The sequence below is a fragment of the Perissodus microlepis genome, chromosome 12 (assembly GCF_051167445.1).
Source record: "Perissodus microlepis isolate ML-2025 ecotype Zambia chromosome 12, ASM5116744v1, whole genome shotgun sequence".
In the NCBI taxonomy this organism is placed as follows: Eukaryota; Metazoa; Chordata; class Actinopteri; order Cichliformes; family Cichlidae; genus Perissodus; species Perissodus microlepis.
Genome location: NC_140472.1, coordinates 26,154,905 through 26,177,337, shown reverse-complemented (window position 1 = coordinate 26,177,337; position 22,433 = coordinate 26,154,905). Strand labels below are relative to the sequence as shown.

Sequence of the window (22,433 nt, the reverse complement as noted above, 5' to 3'; positions counted from 1 at the left end):
ATTCTACCCATTATGTAAACTCACCAATTCCAATAGTTTATCCACTGATCATCGTCTTCATATATAAATACTCGACTCAAGTGATGTCACAGAAAGAGCATAATACCTCAAAAAATAGGTCTGAGTGTAATTCATTTCAAAACATCATTTTTATTTGTTTATAAATAAAGCAAAAGAAAAGATTCCTGAAAGTCTAAACTTCAAACATAAAATTATTCTCAGTACAATCAAAAACAAAAGCTCCCATTTTATACTAACACTGGGATTGTGGATAACAGCCATTTTAAAGTGGACTGTAAAAATAAAAAAAGAATTATGGAAAAGATGGGTCTGCGCAGAGTCAGAGGTCATTCAATCTGATATAAGAAAGATGTTTGCTGTCATTTTTTCATGTTCTTGATAAGATATTGGCAGAAAATCAGTCACTCTGAATTTGTGAATACCAAATTAGAGCAGACAGTATTTTACGCTGCTCAGATTCTTTTGAGCAAAATATTACTGTCAGACTTTTAATTACACGCTATAATCAACAGCAAAACCTCCATTTCAAAAGGGGCAGAGGGGCAAAACCAAACGCATCTGAAAACCAATATTTTACTTTGCTGCTGAAGGTGAAAAGAATAAGATAGCTCTGTGCACATGAGTCAGACTCCCCGTTTGTAACTCTTCAAGGCTTTCGGCCCTTCTTGCGTAGTGACTGCCCTTGTCCAGAGAAGGCGATGAATCTGTTTATGGCATCATCCTGAGAAGATTAAGAAGAAAATTTAAAAATATGGCTTGTGAACTAAATGTAGGACTTTAAAAATAGCCAGGAAAGAAAACTGCTTGCATTACTTACATCATCCACAATTTTCTTGGGCAGAGGTCTGGAGTTTCGAATGAAGGTAATCCTGCCAACTTTGAAGTCGTAGTTGGGAATCCCTCTGTGTGACGAAACATTAGACACACAACAGCTTGGAAAACCATTGTCTGTGTGGTGTAGCTGTGTGCTGTCACAGCTTTAAAAAATATGTGGGACAACACCAATGTATAGTTACATCGCTATATTTTATACTTCGTTGGTGTTCAGTACATCTTTGTAGAGACAAAGACTCACCACAGATGTGCAACGCCGTGTGGACCATTCAGAAAGTTCAATAACCACTCCAATTTTTTTTTTTTTTTTAAAAAGGTAAGCAAAGAATTTTCTGACAATTATGTTATGGTTCAGACTTTAGGCTTCAGAGTTAAGACCAGGGTACCCAGTTGCCTTAGAGCATAAATCCGGTATTCCTCTCTGTTTTTATGAAGCATAAAAAATACATAAACTGCTCAGAACTTTATTTAAATATATCTCGTGACAAACTCATGTGCCTCAAGGTGTCACATTCTATGTCTCAACTCAGCTCACCAAGTCTGAGATATCTAACATAGCCTAACAGATATAATGGTTCCTGCTTGGGGGCTTTCATATACTGAACAGCAGTTTCAGTTGACTGTCATCCCTCTCCTCATCAATTTGCAATACGCTGTTAAATAAAGGTGTAACATTCCCCATAAAAATAGCTTGTCTGTTAGGCCACTTAACAGTTGAGCTATTTTTATGGGAATGTGTAAGAAACTCAACATCTTTTCACCTTTTAATGTCACTTGGGGCAAGGGGAGCAGGGCTGGGTTCAATCCCTTTAGTTTTACCATCCAAACGATTACCAGAACCGGTGAAAGCCTGAAAATAAAGCACAGATTAGAGATTAAATCAAATTATGTTATTCAAGTACTTATAGTAGCAGTAAGTACACATTAACTTGAACTCACTCTGAAGCCTGTGTCCATGTCAGCGTAACTGCTGGGATCTGTTTCTTCCTCCTGTCAGAAAAACAGTTTTATTACATTGTTCAAAGCAGAAAACGTACAGTTACCACGATGGTTCGCTCCTTACTGTCGGTTCATCCTGGTGATTAGGCCGTCGTTCAGGCTCTTTGTAACCCAAGGGAGCATCAAAATCCACCTGAACAGCAAAGTAACAGCACGTGAGCGAATAAAGCAACAGAACAATTCACTTTGACAGTGGTGAAGTCCAGGATCTTACATTCATATCACACTCGATGATGGATACTGCTTTATCTGGTTTGGTCTCCATTACTCGCAGCTCATATATCTGAAACACATAGATTACCTTAGCTTCAAAAACAAACCACACACAAAAAATTCATACGTCAACAATGTCAGTGAGTCTGCCAAACCAGTTTTGAAATCTCTGAATATTTGATATATATATATATATATATATATATATATATATATATATATATATATATATATATATAGATATATAGATATATAGATATATAGATATAGATATATATAGATATCTATGACCACATTCATTAGAGGCATTTTTATGTTTGATCTTCCAGGAAACTCTTCAAGAACAACCCTTGGTCACATATAATCCCAACAATGACTTAAAGAAACGGATTCACCTTTTCGTTGTAGTTAATGGCTATGACGTCACCAGTTGTCAAGCATGCAAAGTTTCTCAGTGCGTTCTCCAGTCTGTAATGAATGTTAACCACTTATGTTAAAACATGAAGTGTCAAAAAAATACAAATTTAAAGTTCAAATAAACATTTCAGCCTGTACTCCTTACACTGCCTTGGGGTTTGTAATGTCCAGGAAGTCAGGGCTCTGAGGCTGGAACTTTGAGTAAGTGGCCACCATGAGGTTAACACTTTCCACTTGAACAAGACCGCCTTCCTCTAACAGGAGATTCTGCATCATCTGCAGTGAACAAAATACAGCAAATGTCACTCCAGCCCCTTTTTTTTCTATTTCAATCCATCTATCAGGTCATGGGGGAAAGAGTGCAAGGCGGGGTACACTCTAGACAGGTCACCATCACAGGGCTAAGACACAGAGACAGACAACCAGAATCACCAATTAACCTAACATGCAAATACTTTCACTGTGGAAGGAAGCTGGAGTATACCAACAAATTTGAATTTTTAAACTCATACTTCTACAACATTGTCATCCACTTCCACACAAGAAGAATATGTAAGTGCTCCTCCACTGCTGACACGAGACACTCATTACTGTTTCTCACCCAGTGAGGCAGGTAACAGATTCCCTCGTCTGCCACAAACTCCAGGACACCACAGTGTGTCATTCTGTCTGAGTTCTTGTTGGTCAGCTTGAACAGCATTGGATAGGTAATGTTAAGCCTGCCTGAACAGAGGAAAATAGAGCAATGCTAAAAACAGGATGTAAACAGGACATTTAGTAAGAAGGTTTTGAATTAACGTGCGCTTACTGAGCTGGTCGAGAGCAGAAGGTGGCATTATTACTGAAAAGAAAAGAAAATTAACAGTTATTTTAAGGAAAATATGTGTTTTCATAAAATAAATATGTTGAAATATGATATGTAACTTTCACCTCACACATACCAACATAAACTTGGACATTTTGAGGATATTTTTGTTTACAGTTGTGTTTTCTAACAAGGACCACAAAGCAATAAATAGTTAAATAGTTAACTTCAGATATGTTTGCAGTACTGGATGTATGTTTGGACAAGGGAGCTGGTTACACCATGTGGATGTTGGCACAGATTACACCCACAATACAGTGGTGAATGCAGAAAATTAGCTACATGTAAATCTGCCATACATCACACCATTGCTCATCAAACTCTATGAACGACCTAAACTGATGTGATGAAGTAGAAGGCCTACCCTGAGGTCCTTCCCAATGACTAAGTTCCCCACCTTATCTCTAAATGAGAGCCTAGACACCCTACAAAGGAAACTCATTTCCCCCAGTCTCTGAAATGTACAGGACTGATGATGCACCAACCTTCCAAAACACATTCCCTTTTTTGATATTTTAATATTGATGGTGGAGAGCACTGTCTAACATACTGAACTAAAACAACATGTTCATAGTGACCTCTTGAGGATTAAGGATGGAAGTTTCATTTTTCTCCCATCAGGATTAAAATGTTTGATCACAAGATAAAAGTGATCAGTCAGAGCAACTCTGTATTGGTTTCTAGTGACCTTTCTCTCTAAAAAGCAACAGTGGACCCAAACTATGCCAACAAGCAAAACAGAATCACCAGATCCTGCATTTGCAAAGGTCAAAGATTAAGGTCTTCATTTAATTCTTCACCCATACATACTTTGATTTGAACGAGTGGTATGGGAGAAAATACTGTACTTCAATATCTTGTTCAGAAACCTTGAACTGGGTGACTGTCTGAACCAACATGACCATTCTTTGAATGAGACTCACTTTTGCCTCCTTTCTCAACATCGGAGCGGTCGTTGGGTCCAGCCAGCATGGACACCGAATAGCAACGGTACTGAGTGGAGAAGCGGTTCTGAAAGCCCCGGGCCAGCTGGTGGTCAAACACATGGAAGGAAAACTGTGGAACAAACATCAGGATTGTCAGTCAAACTCAGGTCACGTGTATACTTCAGAGCAAATAGATAACAACTGAATTGTTCAGGACAGGGGATCTTTATGCTGTGCTGTAGTCCTGTTGCTAGCCGCTAGCTAGCTAAAACTGCAGCAACTACGATTTGTTTTGATACAAAGTCACCGGCGAGAAAAACCACAGTGCTCACCATGTTGACTGTTTCTGTTCCTCGCTGCTAAACGCCCGCTTAATGATGTTTGTTTTAGTTTTCTAATTTACAGAACTATTTTTCCAACGTTGTAAACAACTGAAATTGTAGTCACTACCAGATCCGTACCGGAAACCCGATCGGTACCACGCATGTGCGAAAGGCCACTAGTGATGGGATTTCCGGCTCTTTTTAGAGAACCGGCTCTTTCGTTTTGGCTCACTAAAAAGAGTCGGCTCTTTCGGCTCCGAACCGGCTCTTCAGGTTGTTTTGTTGCTTTAATTAATTTATTATTAACAATAATATAAAATTATGCACAAAAGGAATTACTAATGTAAAAAAAAAGTGTTTTTATTTATATATGTTTATATATAAATATATGTGGTGGCCCCTAGAGACAAAGCACGTACAAACTCCAAAAAGCACGTACAAATTCCAAAGCACGTACAAACTCCAAAACACATTCCTAGAGTTAACTGAACTTCCAAAACAGAGCTATCTAGATCACTTAAATTACACAATTGAAAGCATATGTGCATGGTTTGTGTATTTATACACAAACACTCATATATATTCAAATAATTAAAAAAAAAAAGTTCATTTACCTGTTACTACCACACACCAAATCAGGTCGTTGGTACTTGCTGGCTTGTGTAGCCACTAGGTAACAAAAGCTCAACACTGCGCCTAGCATTCTGGAGCACTTCTGTTGTGTTTTGTACGTGTTTTGGAGTTTGTACGTGTTTTGGAGTTTGTATGTGCTTTGTCTCTAGGGGCCACTGTAAATATACTTTTATTTATTCACTCCACATAAAATGTAATAAATAAATCATATAATACAAAAACCAGCTATTCACATTTCAACTTTTAACTATTTAAATTTTCAGCTTTTTCCTTTTAAACAAATTTAAAGTGAAACAACACAAAACACTGCAAACCACAACACAATTAAATATAAATTAAAATATGAAAACAAAGAGAAGATGCATATTCTCTGTCATATGGGCCCGCATGAATAAACTTTCTGAATCCTTTTTCATCCACAACTGAAAATAGTTGTGGATGAATGTTGTCCCTGGCTCTCTTTCTCCCTCCGGCTCTGTTCCTGTGCTACTTTGTAACTACTACAAAGCACTTCAAAACTGTCTCACTGCCTTCATACATGTCCTGCTCCACCCTCACATACTTCTCTGGTATACCTGACTACAGTTCCTTATGCTTTCTCTCGCTCCACACACACAATGCACAACTGACACAATGCAACTCCTGACCTTCTTTATACTTCTCCATCAGCACACTTAAAGCAAACATCACATCTGTAGCGCTCAGAGTGAGAGAAATTTTAGAGAAATTTTGTTAGGGTGGCATGGAAATCAAATGGGGTGGCAAAATCAAAGCCTTTAAAACAACACATATGCAGGTGTTACATATGGTTAAAATGATTCAAATGCACTAAGTATACATATATTTCATATAAATATCGTCTATAACTTAATTATTTTCTGTATCCCACATAGTTGAAGATTTCCATTACATAAAATATGTGAATTTTGATGTTATGTACTTTATAGCCTGCATAATTAATAAATATGTAGCTCAATAAGTATAAAATCCAGAAAGCAACACACCACGGGGTGGTTCATTTACAAACACAAGTCTAACTTAAGTTTCACAGTTGTTGTTTTTTTGCGTAAAATCTGAAATGCCCATGGTTTTGATTTAAAATGTGCTCTGGCACAGTCATATGCATCGCTTCCTACTGACAACAAAAAAAAAAGCCAGTCTGCACTTTGGGCTGAACCCTTTGTTAATTGTGAGTGGGAGGAGGGTAACACTATGCAATATATTCAGTTTTAGAATTTATATTCAGGGTTAACTGTAGCTAGGCTCAAAGTGTTCATGTTGTCTCATTTTAATAAACAACACTGTCATATACAAAACTAGGGTGGCACTTAAGGTGGCAAGGGAACATTTTAGGGTGGCACATGCCACCCCACACCACCCTTCTAGATCCGCCCCTGTAGTGCTGGTTTTTTTCAAGTTATTTAACACAGCTTATTCAGAGCTTTCATTCTCAACCACTCCCACCCAGTAAACATCCACTTGCTTTAACGGTTTGTTGACTCTGACTCCATCCTAGAGTTAGAGTAGCCCAAGCTGACATCAAGTCTTATTTTCTTCATAAGCTGGTAATAATCCTCATGACAAATAAAATGCCATACAGTGCAAAAGTGGTTCAGTTGACCTTTAACCTTCAAGCACACGTATTAATAAGCATGAAAAAAGGTCACAGTGTTTATAAGTCTTATGAAGACCAAATCAGACATACATAAACAACAGCAGCACACTGATTACAAGTTAAAAGACATTTAAACTGTGCCTGTATATCTTCTTTACAAGTGGTACAGTAAATAAAATATAAAACTAATACTAAGGCAGTGTTGTGATATTGTAAACACCCTTTGATTAACCATAAAAAACAGACACCACAGTCAAAAGATTTAGGCTCTGCCAAAATGTAGCTCCATGTGATGTCTCCGGTCAAGAGTCTGTTGTATTGTCTCGGTTGTTTAGACGCAGGCTTTTATAGAGGAGGCCAACTTTTAGCTACTTCCTGGTGCACAGATTCAGGTAACCACTGGCAGTATGCAGTAAGCAGAACTGGAGGAGGAGAAAAAAAAATTCTACAATTAGATGACAAAACAACTAACCAAATCAGAAGCAAACTAACAACATTAATGCTTACATTTCTCTTCAGTCTTCCAGACAGAGTGGAGTGCCTCTCTGCAGTCAACTTTCTTTGACACCAGTACTCCCAGGAAAGCCTCTGTCCTGGGCTGCAACCTAAAAACAGCAAAGACGTGACAGTAAGAGGAAAAAATAAAAACTCCTCGTGATGCGCTGGTTTAAATGAATTAGGAAATGCAGTAAAAAGGGATTAAAAGTGTGTGTGAAAGCACCAACTTACTTTGCCCATGTTTTCAGCATGATGGAGGGGTTTGAGAGCAGGTGACTGCTGTGTTTCTTTAGTGCAGGACAAACCTGTTAACCATACAAAGTACACATTACAGTGAGTGAGATAACTGCTCCTGTCAGGTTTGTTCACTGTGCAGTTTGTGCTCGGTTTCCCGTGTTTTTAATTTATTTATTACTGTTTTTGTCACAAGGATAACTATGCAAACCAAATGGATTTACGTCCCTATCCTCACCTATGATCACAAACTTTGGGTAGTGACTGAAAGAACGAGATTGTGGATACAAGCAGAAGGAATGAGCTTTCTTAGAAGGGTGGCTGGCCTCCCTTAGAGATATGCTGAGGAGTTCAGCCATCTGGGAGCGGTTCAGAGTAAAGCCGCAACTCCTTCACATCAAAAGAAGCCAGTTGAGGTGGTTCAGGCATCTGACAAGACTGCTTCATGGGTGAGGTGTTCCGGGCATGTCCCACCAGGAGGACGAAACAGGGCAGAACCAGGAGAGATTATATCTCTCGGTTAGCCTGGGAACGCCTTGGTGTTCCGCCGGACAAGCTGGAGCAGGTGGCGGGGGAGACGTCTGGGCTTCTCTACTTAGGCTGCTGCCCCCGCGACCCGGCCCCGGATAAGCGGAAGAAAATGGATGGATGAACTACAGGAAGGATTGCTCAGGATAAACAAAAACCAGTACCTGTCCCTCCAGAAGAAACTTGGCAAACAGCTTGTAGCGCTCCAGGCCCTCTGGATACTCCATCTCCACTGCAGGCAACTGCCAACCCACACGGACTACAGGAGAAACACAGCAGTTAATCCACTGTAGGAAGAAAGAGGTTTCAGTTCTAGTGCTCGGCTGTGGAAAACTCACAGAAGGTGCTTGAACGGTGGCATCTGACGGTGCCGGTAGAAGAACAGAACCACGGGGACGGTGACTCTAGCGGAGAGCCAAAGTGACAGTACTGTGGGAGAAACTGTGGGACCCACTCTGCTTCAACAGCTGAAACACCTGACAGGAATAAAGGAAAGGCATCAGTCTGCAAATCTTGTTTCAGTAACACAGCGCCACTTTATTGTCCTTTAATTAGGGTTTAAAGAAGCAAAATATTTAGAAAATAGGTAAAAATGATCAAAAACAAGCATGTAAGCAGCCATACAATCAGGACTGTGCCACAGACGATAAAAGATGGACCTGCAGATTCATGCAGTAACAACCTTTTAATCACAAGGTAGTCCCTTTTATATATTCAACTATAAAAAGTTGTCACACACACGTAGGAATCAGACACATTCTGGCAGTCAGTTCTACATGAATTAAGAGGACACATGTGATTTTATTCCCTTTCAGTCTCATTTACCTCTCATGTACATCTTGCTGGTCTCCATGACCTCCTGGTAGACCACAAACTCTGGCAGCGTTTTGAACAACGCAGAATTTGGATGAATGAACACCGGCTCATCCATAAGAGGTGTCTACAAGCAAAAACGGACAAAGATGAGGATGTGAAGAGACCCATAACACAGTATATACTTCTAATGTTCAATTACAGACCTTGTATGCATTCTTCCATTTCGGGTCCACCAAATCCTCTCCCTGGGCACGCCTTGCAAGATGGTCTCCGAGACCTGCCAGAACAATCTGCCGCAAGCAAACCACCTGGTGCTCCGTCGGTGGAGTCATCTTGGGATCCACAAAGACCCCCACCTCTGGACACACAGCGTTCACTGGGAGGAGGGAAGAAAAATGACTTGCAGCTGTGTTTCAGAGGCAGACATGTTGATTATCTGAGTTTGCTGTGTCCATGTACCTGCATTAGTAAGTTGTCCTCTGAGCTTTCTGATCTCCACCATAGCTTTATACCTCAGCCCACTGTTCTCACAAAACCTGGGAGTGCAGCCAGCAAATTCACAAGCACCAACAGCACCTGGAGACACAGGAATGCAAGTTATTAACATATGTAATATATTCAAGCTGTAGAATTTAAAAAAAAAAAAAACCCAGTTAAATCTGTCTCTGTAAAAATTATTCTAATGAAGAACCTCCTGCTGTTTCAGTTTCACCTAAAAATTTGGCTTGTTGCTAAAACCTGGAAGAAATGTAAGGTTTTGGAGCCATACAACACACTAAGCATGCAATCTAACAGACTGCCTAAAACACTGTTGTACAATACTGACCACTAGTGCAACTTGAACAAAGAGTAAGCTCACCCAGCATAATCATGAGGTCTCCCAGCAGGAGCGAGGCTCCTTGTCCAGCCCACAACCTCCTCATTTGGGTCAGCCGAGCTCGACGTTGGTTGAGCTTGGAGCTCTCATCTTCACTACGAGCAGGTCTGAGGAGAGAAACAGAGGAAAAGGAAAAAAAATTATAGCTATTAAAAATAAATAAAAAATCATATATACGGCTCGAAAACAGACTGAGCTTGAAGGGTATTTCAAGATTTCATCCAACATTTAAAGTTAGTCTCATCTATATGTGGTGATCTGCTCTTCCAAATTTTTACACTTTTCTCACCTGTCGAGGTCTTCAAAAATTTCCCGAACTGTCATGGCTGCTACCACAGCGATGACGTATGGCAGACAATCCTGCTGCTTCCCGAGCGCTAACATTTTAGCGTAACGCGGCGCCACGGGGAACGACGCCATCGCTCTGCCCAGAGGGGTGATGGGACAGCTCAGCTTCGCTCGCTGCATGTCTTTCAACCTTATAAGAAATAAACAGTTTACAAGTTTGCACAAGACTGTTTTAAAAATGATACCTTTTCACTTTTTCTAAACTGTAGTGAGTGATTACTCAGTGTGTTCAAGAAAGTTTCTTCCTGTTAAAAGGGAGTTTTTCTTTCCCACTGTTGCCAAGCGCTTGCTATAAGGCGGTTGTGTGATTCTTGGGGTTTTCTCTCACAATATACACACAGGCTTTTCCTTACAATATAGAGTTTCTTGAGGCGACGGTTGTTGTGATTTGATTTAAATAAAACTGAATAAAACTGAATTTTATGCTTTTATTAAAGCAAAAATCCTGATAATGCTCAAGTGTCCATTTAAACAACATTATGACTCACTACAGCTGCTCTAGACAGTGAAGGCTAGCCACCAGCTAGGAGCTAAAACGCATGAAAGTAAACTGAAACGTACAATATCAATACCTGCTGGATTCTGCCCAGTATAGATTTCATTTTAATTTTTTCCATGTCTCTATGCAGGAGCTTTGAAGTAAAACCACCCTTTTAATAAATATATTTTGTGTTCTAAGAAAAAAAGGGGGCCTCATTAATTACACTTAAATGGAACAGTAAAAATTTACCTTCCAGTACACGGCGGCTCTTCCAGAGCTCCCAGCGACACTAATAACTGCTCTGCTGCAACAAGAACCTCAGTAGAGGGAGGTGTGGGAAAAGGAAAATTGACCACCTGCAGAAAACACAAAATATGACTCTGGTTAAAACCCTGTTATCACAATTTTGTTCCCCTTTAAGACAGCATTTCAGATTTTACTGACTTTTTCTATGTTGAGATCTTTCATCTGTAAAACCAGGTCCTCCACAGGCCTGCGAGTGATCTCCGCCTCTGAGAACAAAGTGAAGTCTCCAAACACTGCAGAGGAGTACAACCTGCAGAAACAAGGAGAAACTGCGGTGAAAATCCTTGTTGTGTAAAAAAACCCCTCAAAAAACAAAAAAACCCTCTCTAATTAGGGTTTTAGGGTTACGTAGTTTAACAGCACTGACCTGTAGCAGTGTCCTGGCTCGGTTCGTCCCGCTCTGCCAGCCCTCTGATTGGCTGAAGCCTGTGAGGTCCATGTGACTTTAAAGGACGACACTCCGGTCACTTTGTCGTAGAAACGCTTCTTAACTCGACCGCAGTCCACCACGTACTTGATCCCGGGAATGGTCAAAGACGTCTCTGCCACATTGGTGGCGATGACGCAAAGACGGGTGCCGGGAGGAGGAGGCCTGAACACCTGCAGCCAAAAAGAACGCATATACATGATGTCATCATAAAAGCATCATGTGACTCCTCAGCTACTGAAAAAAGTCTGGAAAAAAACTAAACTCAAAGGGTGTATAAAGCTACATTTTGTTTAGAAAAGTCAGTAAACTGGAGCTTTTAGATTTTCTAAACCCTTCATCTTGCACATAAACCAAATGAGCAGAATGCACTTTACACACTTTGCATTAATAATAAAATAATAATTAGTGTTTACAATAAAACTGCCCTTCACCACCACAGCATGCATCCTGCCGATGGGATGATGTGTGCACAGCTTTCAAATCTAGTTTAATGCCACAACCTGACAGGAGAGCCAGCTCAAACCCTGGTTTGTGAAGGTAAAGCATGGCTTTCTTTACTCTGACTTAGGTATGGATAACAGGCTCATCAAATGCCCTCAACATGTCCACCTCAGATTTGCGGGAAAATAAGATAAATGAATAAGATTTCTACAAGATTCCAGGTTCATACTGTCATTAGTTTGATCAAAAAGCAGTTTTCTGTAGCAGTTTAGCAATTTGAGACAATAAAGTAACCCTTAGTGTAGGGATAAATAGAACTGTAATGGCAATTTGCTAAAAGCAGAAGCTACTAAGTGGCTGCTATTGGAAATTATAGTGGCATGCATTTTAAATCAGGAAGTTTAGAGTTTACATTTTAAACTCATTTTAAACTCAGTTTCTGCTTGAGAAGTAAAGATTTCTTTAAAGTATTGTTTTATGATGAGTGTGACTGATCAGAAGCAGAACCAAAACGTTCATTTTACTTTATCGCACAAGCACCGGCACTTCTCTTGTCATGTATGATTTTTTTTATCAGGTTTGTTCTGTGATAAGATATTAATCTCACCTTAGCCTGCTGCTCTGGGGCCAGCAGAGAGTAGAGTGGGAGGACATAGAGCGGTATGGATGCGTCCGCCTTTTCCTCTACGGAGAGGAAACAGGGCAGAATTTGTAATGTTGCTCATCTGAAACGCATCCACCTGGACTGGAGATTTATTCAGAGTGGCTTACCTCCATCAGCAGGATCATCTCCAAGGTCAAGATCGGAGTCTCCATCCTCCTCGTCTCCGATCCCCGCCTCTCTGTCCTCATCACCTTCATCCACTGGCAGGGCGGAGTAGTTATCCAAGTCGATTCGGGGTAAAGACTGGAGACAACAGTTAAAACACTTATTTTCAAGATCTGTTGAGGACTGAGGTGGACAGAATATATTTTTTAAAAAGTTTACTTACAACAGTCTTCTTCTGTTTGGCCTTTTTGAACTTCCTCATTGCCTCTGAGGTTTCGGCTTCCTCATCTTCAGCTGGATACAAAACTCAAGTAAATACACAGAACCACAGTCCCAGCTCAGATATACGTCAGAGTGTGAGGAGGCCGACCCCTCACCTGTGGCTGTGTCACCCTTCCTGAAGGGGAAAGCTTTCCTCAGTCTTCTGCAGAGACTGTGAACTTCAGCCTGACCAGTCAGAAACACCAGGATACCACCTAAAATGCAAAACATGTTATAAAAGAAGTGGAGACTGTATCTGTGGAAAGACTGAACTCTAACTGCAGTTTACCCGAATGAGACGCACCACAATTCATTTTTACAGGAAAATATAGTTGCCACCTTGGGTAGATTCGAACCCAGGGCTCTCTGTATGTGAGTCGCGTGGTCAGCCCCTTAAAGAGGCGCCCCATCACCCATATATTATATTTTCATCATATCCTCAGTTATACTTTGTTGTTCACCACTTTCTGTAGTAAATAAATATAAACACTAAAACCTACCTGGAGGCAGCATCCGGTGGATTTTGCAGGTCTTGTGAAAAGCCTCTCCAGTGTAATCCTCCAGCGGGGTGCGTTTGTTGAAGTGGATAGTTACCGGGAACTGACGAGCATCCACCTTGATGACGGGAGGAGGCGTCCGGAACAGCCGCTGGTTTTCTGTGAAGTCTTCAACCCGCAGAGTAGCGGACATGATCAGGAGCTTCATAGGCATACCTTTCTGCAGACAGACGGAGGAGAAATGGAGAGGTTTTTATAGAAACAACCCCCTTTTTTTCCTGTAAATCGGAAACGTTAAGATATTCCCACCTTGTTCCTGAGGGGGACGATACGAGACAATAATCCGATGAGGATGTCGGTGTAGACGCTCCTTTCGTGTGCTTCGTCGATGATGATTGCGCTGTATTTCTGGAGCAGAAAATCCTGCAACACAAAATAGTCTGTGACAAAACTGGAGACAATTGAAGTAACACTAAATCCATGCTCTTTTATCCCTTTACTGCTTCTTCAAAGATGGCAAAAAATAACTTTAGAATTTACTGCAAATATTTTTTGACCTTTAATTCAGAACACAATTCAAAAACTATTTGTTACTACTGGTTAATACAAATAACATGGAAGCGAGGCATTAACTTTCCTCATTAGAACTGATTTAATTGGTCCAAACTGATGAAATCGTTTGTGAAAAATGAAAAAGGCCGAGTCATCCACCTGGCTGATCCTCCACCTCCATCCTGTTGTCATATTATTTATTAGGTGACCCAGTAGAAAGCAGATGATACCTTCTGAATCTCCTTCAGCAGAACACCGTCTGTCATGAACTTTATCTTTGTGTCACTCGTCACGTTCCCTTCGTATCGAATCTGGTACGACACGACCCTGATAACAGACACACAAACATATAATTAACAACACAAAGTTATACTTTTAAACTGTATGGGTTTATTTTTAATTACTCTGAACACAGAATGGTTAATTTACTGTGTGGGCAGGTTCATCTCTTTGGCCACTCTGTGGGACATGCTCACTGCTGCTACTCTCCTCGGCTCTGTGATGCCGATCATCCTCCCGCCACTGCAGGAATCAAGAGTGAGCAGGATGACGCAAACTACACACACTTTTTTCCTCCAATGAAACATTTACAAAGGCAACACCATCAAGTGGACAAACTACCTGGCATAGCCGGCTTCATACAGAAACTGAGGCACCTGAGTGGTTTTTCCACTCCCCGTCTCTCCACAGATGACGATACTGGGATTTTCTCTCACGGCCTCCATGATGACCTGCTCCTCTGCCAGAACGGGCAGCTTTAGACGAGCCTCCTGCAGCAACATCGTAATGCAGAATTGATGAAAATGCACAAAAACACCTTTCTAAGTTCTATTTTGCAGGATGCTTTTACGGTCTCAGGTGCTCACCTGTACTTCTGGTGATCTATCAACAGGAATGAAAATAGCTGGTTCAGACGGCTTCTTCTGAACTTTCTCCTGGTCTGAAATCTTCTTTTCTTTCTCTCCATCTTGCTCCACCTTCACTTCATGTTTGGTCTCCTGACAGACAGAGCTGGTTTCCTTACATTCACTCATATCTGTGGTGTTACTAACTTCATCCTCCTGCTCATCTTCATCCTCATCAGACGATGTGTCTACATCACTGCTCTCTTCTGCCTTTTGTTCTTCTTCATCATCATCTTCCTCCCATTTTCTCTTCCTGTTTGCTCCGCTGACGCTGCTGATCTTTGGGCCAGAGTCTTCATCTTTCACTTCATCTGCTGACCTGAATAAAAAAAAAAGAAGAAGAAGACAAGATGCTTTTACTCCACCTTCTCCACCGAGAAACAATCACACATGTTCTCCGTCTTGATTAACACGTTGTGTTGTGCTCTTACCGTTTAGCCTGGTAGAGCTTTTCTCCTGTTCCCAGTTTGGAAGTGGTGTACAGCAGCTTCAGTTCGGATTCTGGAAGCTGCACCTCAGCCAGTTTGGCCAGGATCTCTGCTCTCTGGACAGAAGAGAGAGCACGTAAACGGCATGTGTGCTTGACTGTTAAAATTCAGCCCTCAAAGAGCAGGGAGAAATATAAAATATCACTATTATAATAAAATATCACTACAACACAATAAAGACATCCATGTTTCAGTGCTGATAACAAAACAATACTTTCGCCTGATTTAAATTTTTCAAGCATATAGCTCAAATTACTTTAGAGAACAAGCTAAGCTACAAGCTACAGTAAATATAAGGACAACATCGTACTGTGCTCAATACTCAGCTTCTATATCTAGAGTCAGAGTCAGGATCGACTTTGACTTCACTTTGATCATTTTATAAACCAAATCATTAACTTTCTTTCAGGACTTTAGAAACAATGGATCACTGTCACTAAAGTAATCAGTCTGGTTATTAATGTCGACATGAATTAGAAAAACCTCACAGAGAACTAAATGTATGAAGATTCCTTACCTGAGCTTTCTTCTCCTTGCGCTCCAGGACCTTCTGCAGCTCCTTCTTCTGCTTCTTGGTGAGGGGCTTCTTCTTGGAGATCGGTGGCAGCGAGGATTTATTCTTCTTGGATTTGCTGGATGGGAGGACCAAGGCGTTGCTCTCATCTACACCTTTCAGTATGGACCCATCTGATTTATACAAACAGAAGAGTCAGGGTCACAGAATGCACGACATACAAGTGTCAAAGGTGTTTTCTCCTCTTGATGTTTTCCTACTACCTTTGAGTTCCACAACAACTTCTGTCTTCTCTTCATCTGCAGATGGCGGAGGGTCACTTTGCTGTCGCCCCTTCCAGTTGTGTTTTTTCCTTAGTTTTCCCATTTTAAACTTAAGTCTGTAGGTCGGTAAATAAAAATCTATGAACCCAAAGCCACCGGTTATAATGAGAAAGACCAAAAAAGTCTGAAACACTGCTTGCTAAACATCGACAGCTAACAAGCTAACTTTATCGTTAGCCTAAAATTGTTATTAACAGAACCGATTAAAAGTTTGTGAACACCTCCAAATACAAACCTTCTTATCTGAACAGCTGCATTTGACTTTAAACACCTGGATCCAAAAACTGAAGCAGTGCACTAACCTCACGTGTAAACATTTAAGTGTTCATCAACCAAACGGGTCCGTCGCTAAAATTTGACTCCGTAGAAACGTTCCGCTATAGAAAAAGTTCGACGTCCCGTTGTTTAGTGATCCTAACTAATGGGAAAATATTGTTTATAACCTAAACTGTATAACCTATAATCTTTTTTATTTATTGATTTTTATTTAATCAACTCAAAATACTTACATTTAAATGACGTATAAGGGTCATTTTTGTCTTATGGGGTCAGCCAATATCAGATGGCAAAAAGCTTATTTTGATGATAATGATTTGGTCCGATTGATGTTTATTTGACGTACGAATGCAAAAATCTTCCAAATTGTGATGTAACACATTTGAAGTTCTTCTGATGGCACATTTTAAAGCTGTATTTTTGTGGCTCTAGAGAAAACATGGGTGCCAAGAGAGAAACAGGACGTGTATGAGGACAGTGTTGAGATCGCAGGGTGAAGGCTAGTTTCAGGGGTTATTTGTCAAAGAAGGATAGCAAAAAGATGGAAAGGGAGGGTTTAAGAGATGGTAGTGAGACCTGCTGTGATTTTTGGTTTGGAGACTGTGAAGCTGAGAAAAACACAAGAGATGGAACAACTCAGGTCGAGAGATTATGAGACAAGGGTTAGATAGATAAGGCTGAGATGGTTTGGACATATTCAGAGGGGGGATAGTGGATATACTGTACAAAAGATGCTGAAGATGGAGCCAGGCATGAAGAAAAACGGAAAACCTCAGAGGAGGTTCATGTATGTAATGACAAAGGACATGTAGAGGGTTGGTATGATAAATAGGTATGCTAAGGAAGCAATGAAATTTGTAATACAATTGTGAAAAAAGTGTACAATGTTTTGAAACAATTAGAAAAAAATTTAATCAAACCATTTGTTTTGTGCTTAAAAGTTACACAAATATGACAAAACATCAATCAGAATAATTTGTTTTGCTTTGTTTTCTTACAAATTACACAATGTATGAATGCAAAATGGCAAAAGACATCATGAGATTTATCCTAAAATAAAGCTCAAAAGAATAAACAACACGAAATTGCCCTAAACAGATACAAACAACATATCTGCCCTTCATTTGGTCTTCAGTTATGCTTAAATCCAGATAATAACAACACATGGATTATTATTTTATTTAAAAATCATAAAATACTATTTTTAAATAACATTTTGGAGATAAATCAGGTTTCATGCATCATTTGATCAGATACGTGTAAAGAGCAAACACAATGATATTATTAACACGTTAGTTTATTTACTCTCAGATAAAATAATCTTTGTCTTTGTTTAGTTTATTTTACAGTGGTCTACTGTGGTCTGCAACTGGACATGTGACAAATTAAAGGGGAAAAACTATATCCAAGCCTTTCAGATCTAAAATCTTCCTCACGAGTGCTCTCCTGAAACAAAGCTGAAACTTGGTGTGTTTAATATATTTATGTTTCTACATATCTGAATAGATTTATTTTCAGGTTACTCCTTCAACTCGTCACCTGAACTTAAAATCACAGTGACAGAGGTTTCATCCCTGGTGTTCAAATGCTGATCAGCCCTTCGCACATCACGGCTTTAAAGGCATGTACTCGTTCTCCCTCTGACCATCCGCGGGGGTAAAGCTCTCCTCTGTTATTCTCTTTGCTTCTTTAGACACCTTCTCGAACCTCTTGAGGAAGAAGACGAGGGCCACGAGCAGAGCCGCCTGCACGACCACAAATACAAGCAGACACACCTGCGAGGCCAAAGCCAGGTCACAGTACCAGTAGTGGCAGGAGTCCAGCACCTCCTGCTCAGTTAAATACGCCACCAGCCGACCTCTCAGTTTGGGTGGGGAGCTGCAGTTGACGCCCACGTGTGATGTGCTGCCAGCAGGTTGGCGCAGCAGCCAGGCTCGCAGGTAGAGGATGCCGCAGTCACACGCCCAGGGGTTACCGTGAAGAGAGACGGAGCGGAGGGAGGTCAGATCATCCAGGAGCCCGTTAGGAAGTGTGGTCAGCAGGTTATTGTGGAGACGGAGCTCGGAAGTCCCAGCAGAGAAACTGGAAGGCAGCGAAGAAACTGTGAGAGATCTGCTGCTGCAGTCCACCTGGCTGCTGTGACAGGAGCAGAGATGGGGACAGGCGGAGGACCTTTGACCTCCAAACAAGAGGAGCAGACACATAAGCAGAAACTCCTTCATGGTTCCTAATCACTGCAAAGGAGAGAGGAGGAATCAAGGGTTAATTAGAGTGAGTTGAACTGTAAAACTGCCCTTTGTATGTATTGTGTGAAACAATCTCTTCACTGTATATTATTGAAGCCATGAAGATCATTAGTGTGTTTATGCAAAACTCATCATGCGCTGACATAAAAAAAAGTCAAAAATCCACATTGTGCAAAAAGATAAACTCTTCTAACTTAAGGCAGTAAAGCATGCATCTGAGCTGCTCAGATCTAAAGGGCTGGACTGATGATGGATCTTTAGATCTGATGCCCACACCAGTGCCAGAGGAAAAAAATCAGACATACATGAGCTTATGGGTTTTTTTTCTATATAACATATATGTAATTTGGAGGTTCAAAGAAAAGGATTATCAGCAAAAACAGAGCCAGCAATCAGTACTTAAGGTTTATTTTACTTCAGACCAAAGGTTATTTAATTGCACAAGGAGACGCACACGAACCGAAAAAACTCTGAGCTGCTGCCCCATGGAGGAGTGTAGTCCTTGTATAATGTGTGCAAACTGAGTTCAATTAAAGGACAAAAGAAAACGGGAGCCAATCGGTGAAGAGAAAATCAGGAAAGGACACAAGGTAAAAGAAACGAGGCGTGGATGAGTGCGGAAGGTTTTGGTTTAAATATCTTGAAATTGCATCTTAAAAACTTGATCTTACTCAGAAGGAACTCAACATTTTGAGATAATGACTCGAAAACTAGAGTTACCTCTGCCTGTCATTTTTTGTGTGTCACATACAAGTGTCCACTGCAAACTCATATCTCAACGTAAATGATCAGAAAACAGAAAGTCTCGGTTCTGTTGTGAGGCTGCAGTTTGTGTTGTTGTAGCTAAAAATGCATTCATGTGTGCAGGTGTTTTCATTTTACTGGTCACAGTATCTGCTTTGTATTTGATCATACATTGTTTGAGCAGTTTGTCCTGATTAATATGACATTAGCAGTAAATTTCATGCAGACTTTATAAAATTAAACATGTAAAACTGCATGTGATGTATCCATGATCTAAAACTAGGTCATAATTTATTTAAACAAATTTAACACATAAACATTACAAAATGACCACATACGTTTAGAATATGGTAATAATGAGGTCATCATGTGGACTCATAAATAACAAATATTGTATGTTTTACAGGATAAATTATTAATTTTGGATAATTTTAGTCAATTGCATTGACACTGACTGGAAACACCTCCCTGCTGATGACAAGCTGCACAACCCGATTGCTGTTTTCACACATTTATACTAAGTACATTACACTGTAGAGTAAATGAAAACAGAACACAGTAATTACATCAACTATCAACTTAAACTTTAAGAGGAATAAATTAAACTGATGATGTCACAGCAGACCTGAAAAGTCTAAACAAGGTCTGAGGAGAGTCTTTTACCTTCAGTGCGTCGCGTCTTCGGGAGATGACTCTGTTTTTTACAGTTGCTCTCAGAGTGTGTGCTACTGCCAGCTGGCTCTCACTGATAAAGACCGCTGTCAAATTATGAGCTCAGGCACGCACACGCCTGTGCACATGCACGCACAGAACATGCACACCAACGTGGAAAACATGTCACCCGCTATGTTTTGATGATTTAAATCCTAATAAAGACCTAAAAACTAATTAAAGATTTTCTTTATTTTTAAAGTTTGAGTATTTTCACACAGTAATCGATTGTCGGCCTTTTATTGAGATCACATGAGGCTAGAAATTTTTTGTCACAAAACGGCCGGAGGATGAGTACCAAAGATCAAACCCACATGCAGAGAACCCAAAGCGGAGGCTGAGGAAAGGGTTTAACAAAGTTTTATTAACTAGCACAAGGATGATGTTTACAATGGCACTTGGCTTAAGGCTTGACACATGGGGTGTGAGGGTCTTGGCCAGGAGAGAGGGATAAAGCAGGGGGACAGGTCCAAGAAAGCAACGGCAGCTGGCTGGTGATTAGGTACGCATGTGCAGGTGGGAGATGGAAGCGGTGAAGGAGAGGTGGTGTGGGCCGGGTGGGTTTGGTGGTGTGCGTCAGCTGTCCTGAGCGGTGAAGGTCCCGTGGTGGTGTAAGGGCAGGAGGGCAGGCAGGTGAGGCAAGGAGATGATTCTGAAAGCAGGTGGGTTAACCAGATTTCCAAGATGAGTTGTTCAGTGTGATGGAATTCCCAGGTGTAAATAGGCTAGTTGATGAAATGGCGAGGAAGCAGTGTCAGCAAGCAGCTTAAATCTCCAACCTAATTGCCTCAATAAGCTTCAGGTGAGGGAGGCTGTAGGCCCTGCCCATGGGTGGATACCAGGGAGGTCCAGACCTTCAGCGGAATTTTACGGCCACACACCCAGACCATGACAATTTTTTTTCCATCATGGCATAAACGGAGAATTTAATGTGAGGACAATAAAGTTTTTAATGACTTATTTTCACTCCACCCCACAACCCTCTAGACTCTTCCTAGTTCTGTATAGCAAACTGCAAACATGTATTAAATATGTGTAATAATCTGAAGTGTACAATTCTTTATAATCTACTTTTATAATTTTATAGTCTATGTTTAGATTGTATTTTTGTGTCATAATGCACACCAGACATGGTATGTATTAAGTCTAATATTAAATATTCCATAAGGAGCCAATAAGGAGCACATAAACTCTGAAAAATCAAAAACGTATTTTTTTTCTTCTGTTTTAAACTGTCTGACAGCGGTTACGTACAGTCATGTGCAAATAAAGATTCGTAGGACTCAATGTTGTTGAGGAATTTTGGCCCACCCTTCTTTACAACACAGTTTCAGTTCATAGAGCGTTCGTTTATGCACAGCTTTCTTAGCTCCCACAGCATTTCTGGACTTTCACTGCACCTTTACAACACCTTTATTCTTCTGTCGTATGACCCATTTTCAGCCAAGCTTCAGTTCAACTCTAGAGTACTTTTGATATTAAGAGGAGTTCATGACTGACTCAATGAGTGCAAGGTGCCCAGGTCCTGTGGCTGCAAGCCTAAATCATCACACCTCCATCACCGAGAACTTGCCATTTGTTCAGATGCAGCTTTGCACATCTAAGCTGTGCCACGTTCTTTCCTGAGAGAAGAGGCTTTCTCCTGGCAGCCCTTCCAACCAAGACCATGCTCGTTCAGTCTTTTTCTAATTGTACTGTCATGAACTTCAACATTGACATGCTAACTGAGGCGTGTAGATTCTGAGATGTAAGTCTCGCGCTTGTTGTAGTCTCTCTGAGCAGTGAAACCCCAGTTTGACTTTGGGGTGTTTATATGCTTAAAAACAAATCTGAGGTAGTTGTAGTGATCTTGGATATTTCTGTTTTATGCTCATACAGCCCTTCGGAGAAGCAAATTGCAATTTTACTCCAATTAGTTTGCAGATACAAATCAGTAAGACAAAACACAATTAACAAACAAATGATTAGATTGTGAATTCTTTTGAATTATTTTAGGTTAAGAAAAGACATTTCATGCTACTGAGCTGAATAAAGCAGCTAAAATTCACTCTGTCACCACAAGCATTCAACATTATCACAATAACGAGTGCTTTTACCTTTATTAAAACACCCTTATTTTCCACTGTGACACTTAATAATAAAATAATAATATAATAACTGAGCTCTTCTGAGATATTTCTGTCCTCCCATATCTGCTTGTGTATTTCTGGGCTGCCCAGCAGGAAGAAGATGCCGTGTGCAGTGCAGAGGAAGAATGGCTGCAGGAGATAAATATGAATCAGCAGATCAAGTCCTTGCAGCGGCTTCAGCTCTGAGTACTGCTGCTCGGACTCTGACGTGAG

At 40.5% G+C, this 22,433-nt stretch overlaps 3 protein-coding genes across 5 annotated transcripts; all 3 read right to left on the bottom strand.

Moving 5' to 3' along the window:
* Positions 1-130: 130 nt before the first annotated feature.
* ufd1l (ubiquitin recognition factor in ER associated degradation 1) lies at positions 131-4,771 on the bottom strand. Its single transcript, XM_084947516.1, has 12 exons — positions 4,608-4,771; positions 4,273-4,405; positions 3,293-3,325; positions 3,086-3,207; positions 2,630-2,760; positions 2,463-2,535; positions 2,069-2,137; positions 1,919-1,987; positions 1,795-1,845; positions 1,617-1,705; positions 839-923; positions 131-742 (listed from the first exon to the last, which is right to left on the bottom strand). The coding sequence occupies exons 1-12, from the start codon at positions 4,608-4,610 to the stop codon at positions 668-670; spliced, it is 933 nt and encodes a 310-aa protein (XP_084803642.1). The 5' UTR covers positions 4,611-4,771; the 3' UTR covers positions 131-667.
* Positions 4,772-6,893: 2,122 nt separating this feature from the next.
* Positions 6,894-16,528, bottom strand: dhx37 (DEAH (Asp-Glu-Ala-His) box polypeptide 37). 3 transcript variants are annotated; one of them, XM_084947512.1, is made up of 27 exons: positions 16,350-16,528; positions 16,055-16,192; positions 15,795-15,964; positions 15,221-15,333; positions 14,751-15,108; positions 14,506-14,654; positions 14,314-14,406; positions 14,115-14,211; positions 13,642-13,755; positions 13,336-13,552; positions 12,952-13,050; positions 12,798-12,868; positions 12,577-12,712; positions 12,413-12,489; positions 11,302-11,534; positions 11,073-11,184; positions 10,878-10,984; positions 10,089-10,277; positions 9,782-9,906; positions 9,382-9,498; positions 9,126-9,298; positions 8,932-9,046; positions 8,445-8,582; positions 8,271-8,365; positions 7,576-7,649; positions 7,354-7,451; positions 6,894-7,268 (listed from the first exon to the last, which is right to left on the bottom strand). In XM_084947512.1, exons 2-27 carry the CDS (start codon positions 16,155-16,157, stop codon positions 7,192-7,194), a joined length of 3,450 nt encoding a protein of 1,149 aa, XP_084803638.1. In that variant the 5' UTR covers positions 16,158-16,192; positions 16,350-16,528; the 3' UTR covers positions 6,894-7,191. The 3 variants fall into 3 exon arrangements, with proteins under 3 accessions (XP_084803638.1, XP_084803636.1, XP_084803637.1); XM_084947510.1 differs by having other exon boundaries at positions 16,055-16,170; positions 16,350-16,527; XM_084947511.1 differs by having other exon boundaries at positions 16,055-16,528.
* Positions 16,529-17,277: 749 nt separating this feature from the next.
* On the bottom strand, positions 17,278-22,388 carry gp1bb (glycoprotein Ib platelet subunit beta). Its single transcript, XM_084947517.1, has 2 exons — positions 20,044-22,388; positions 17,278-18,624 (listed from the first exon to the last, which is right to left on the bottom strand). The coding sequence occupies exon 2, from the start codon at positions 18,610-18,612 to the stop codon at positions 17,998-18,000; it is 615 nt and encodes a 204-aa protein (XP_084803643.1). The 5' UTR covers positions 18,613-18,624; positions 20,044-22,388; the 3' UTR covers positions 17,278-17,997.
* Positions 22,389-22,433: the final 45 nt, after the last annotated feature.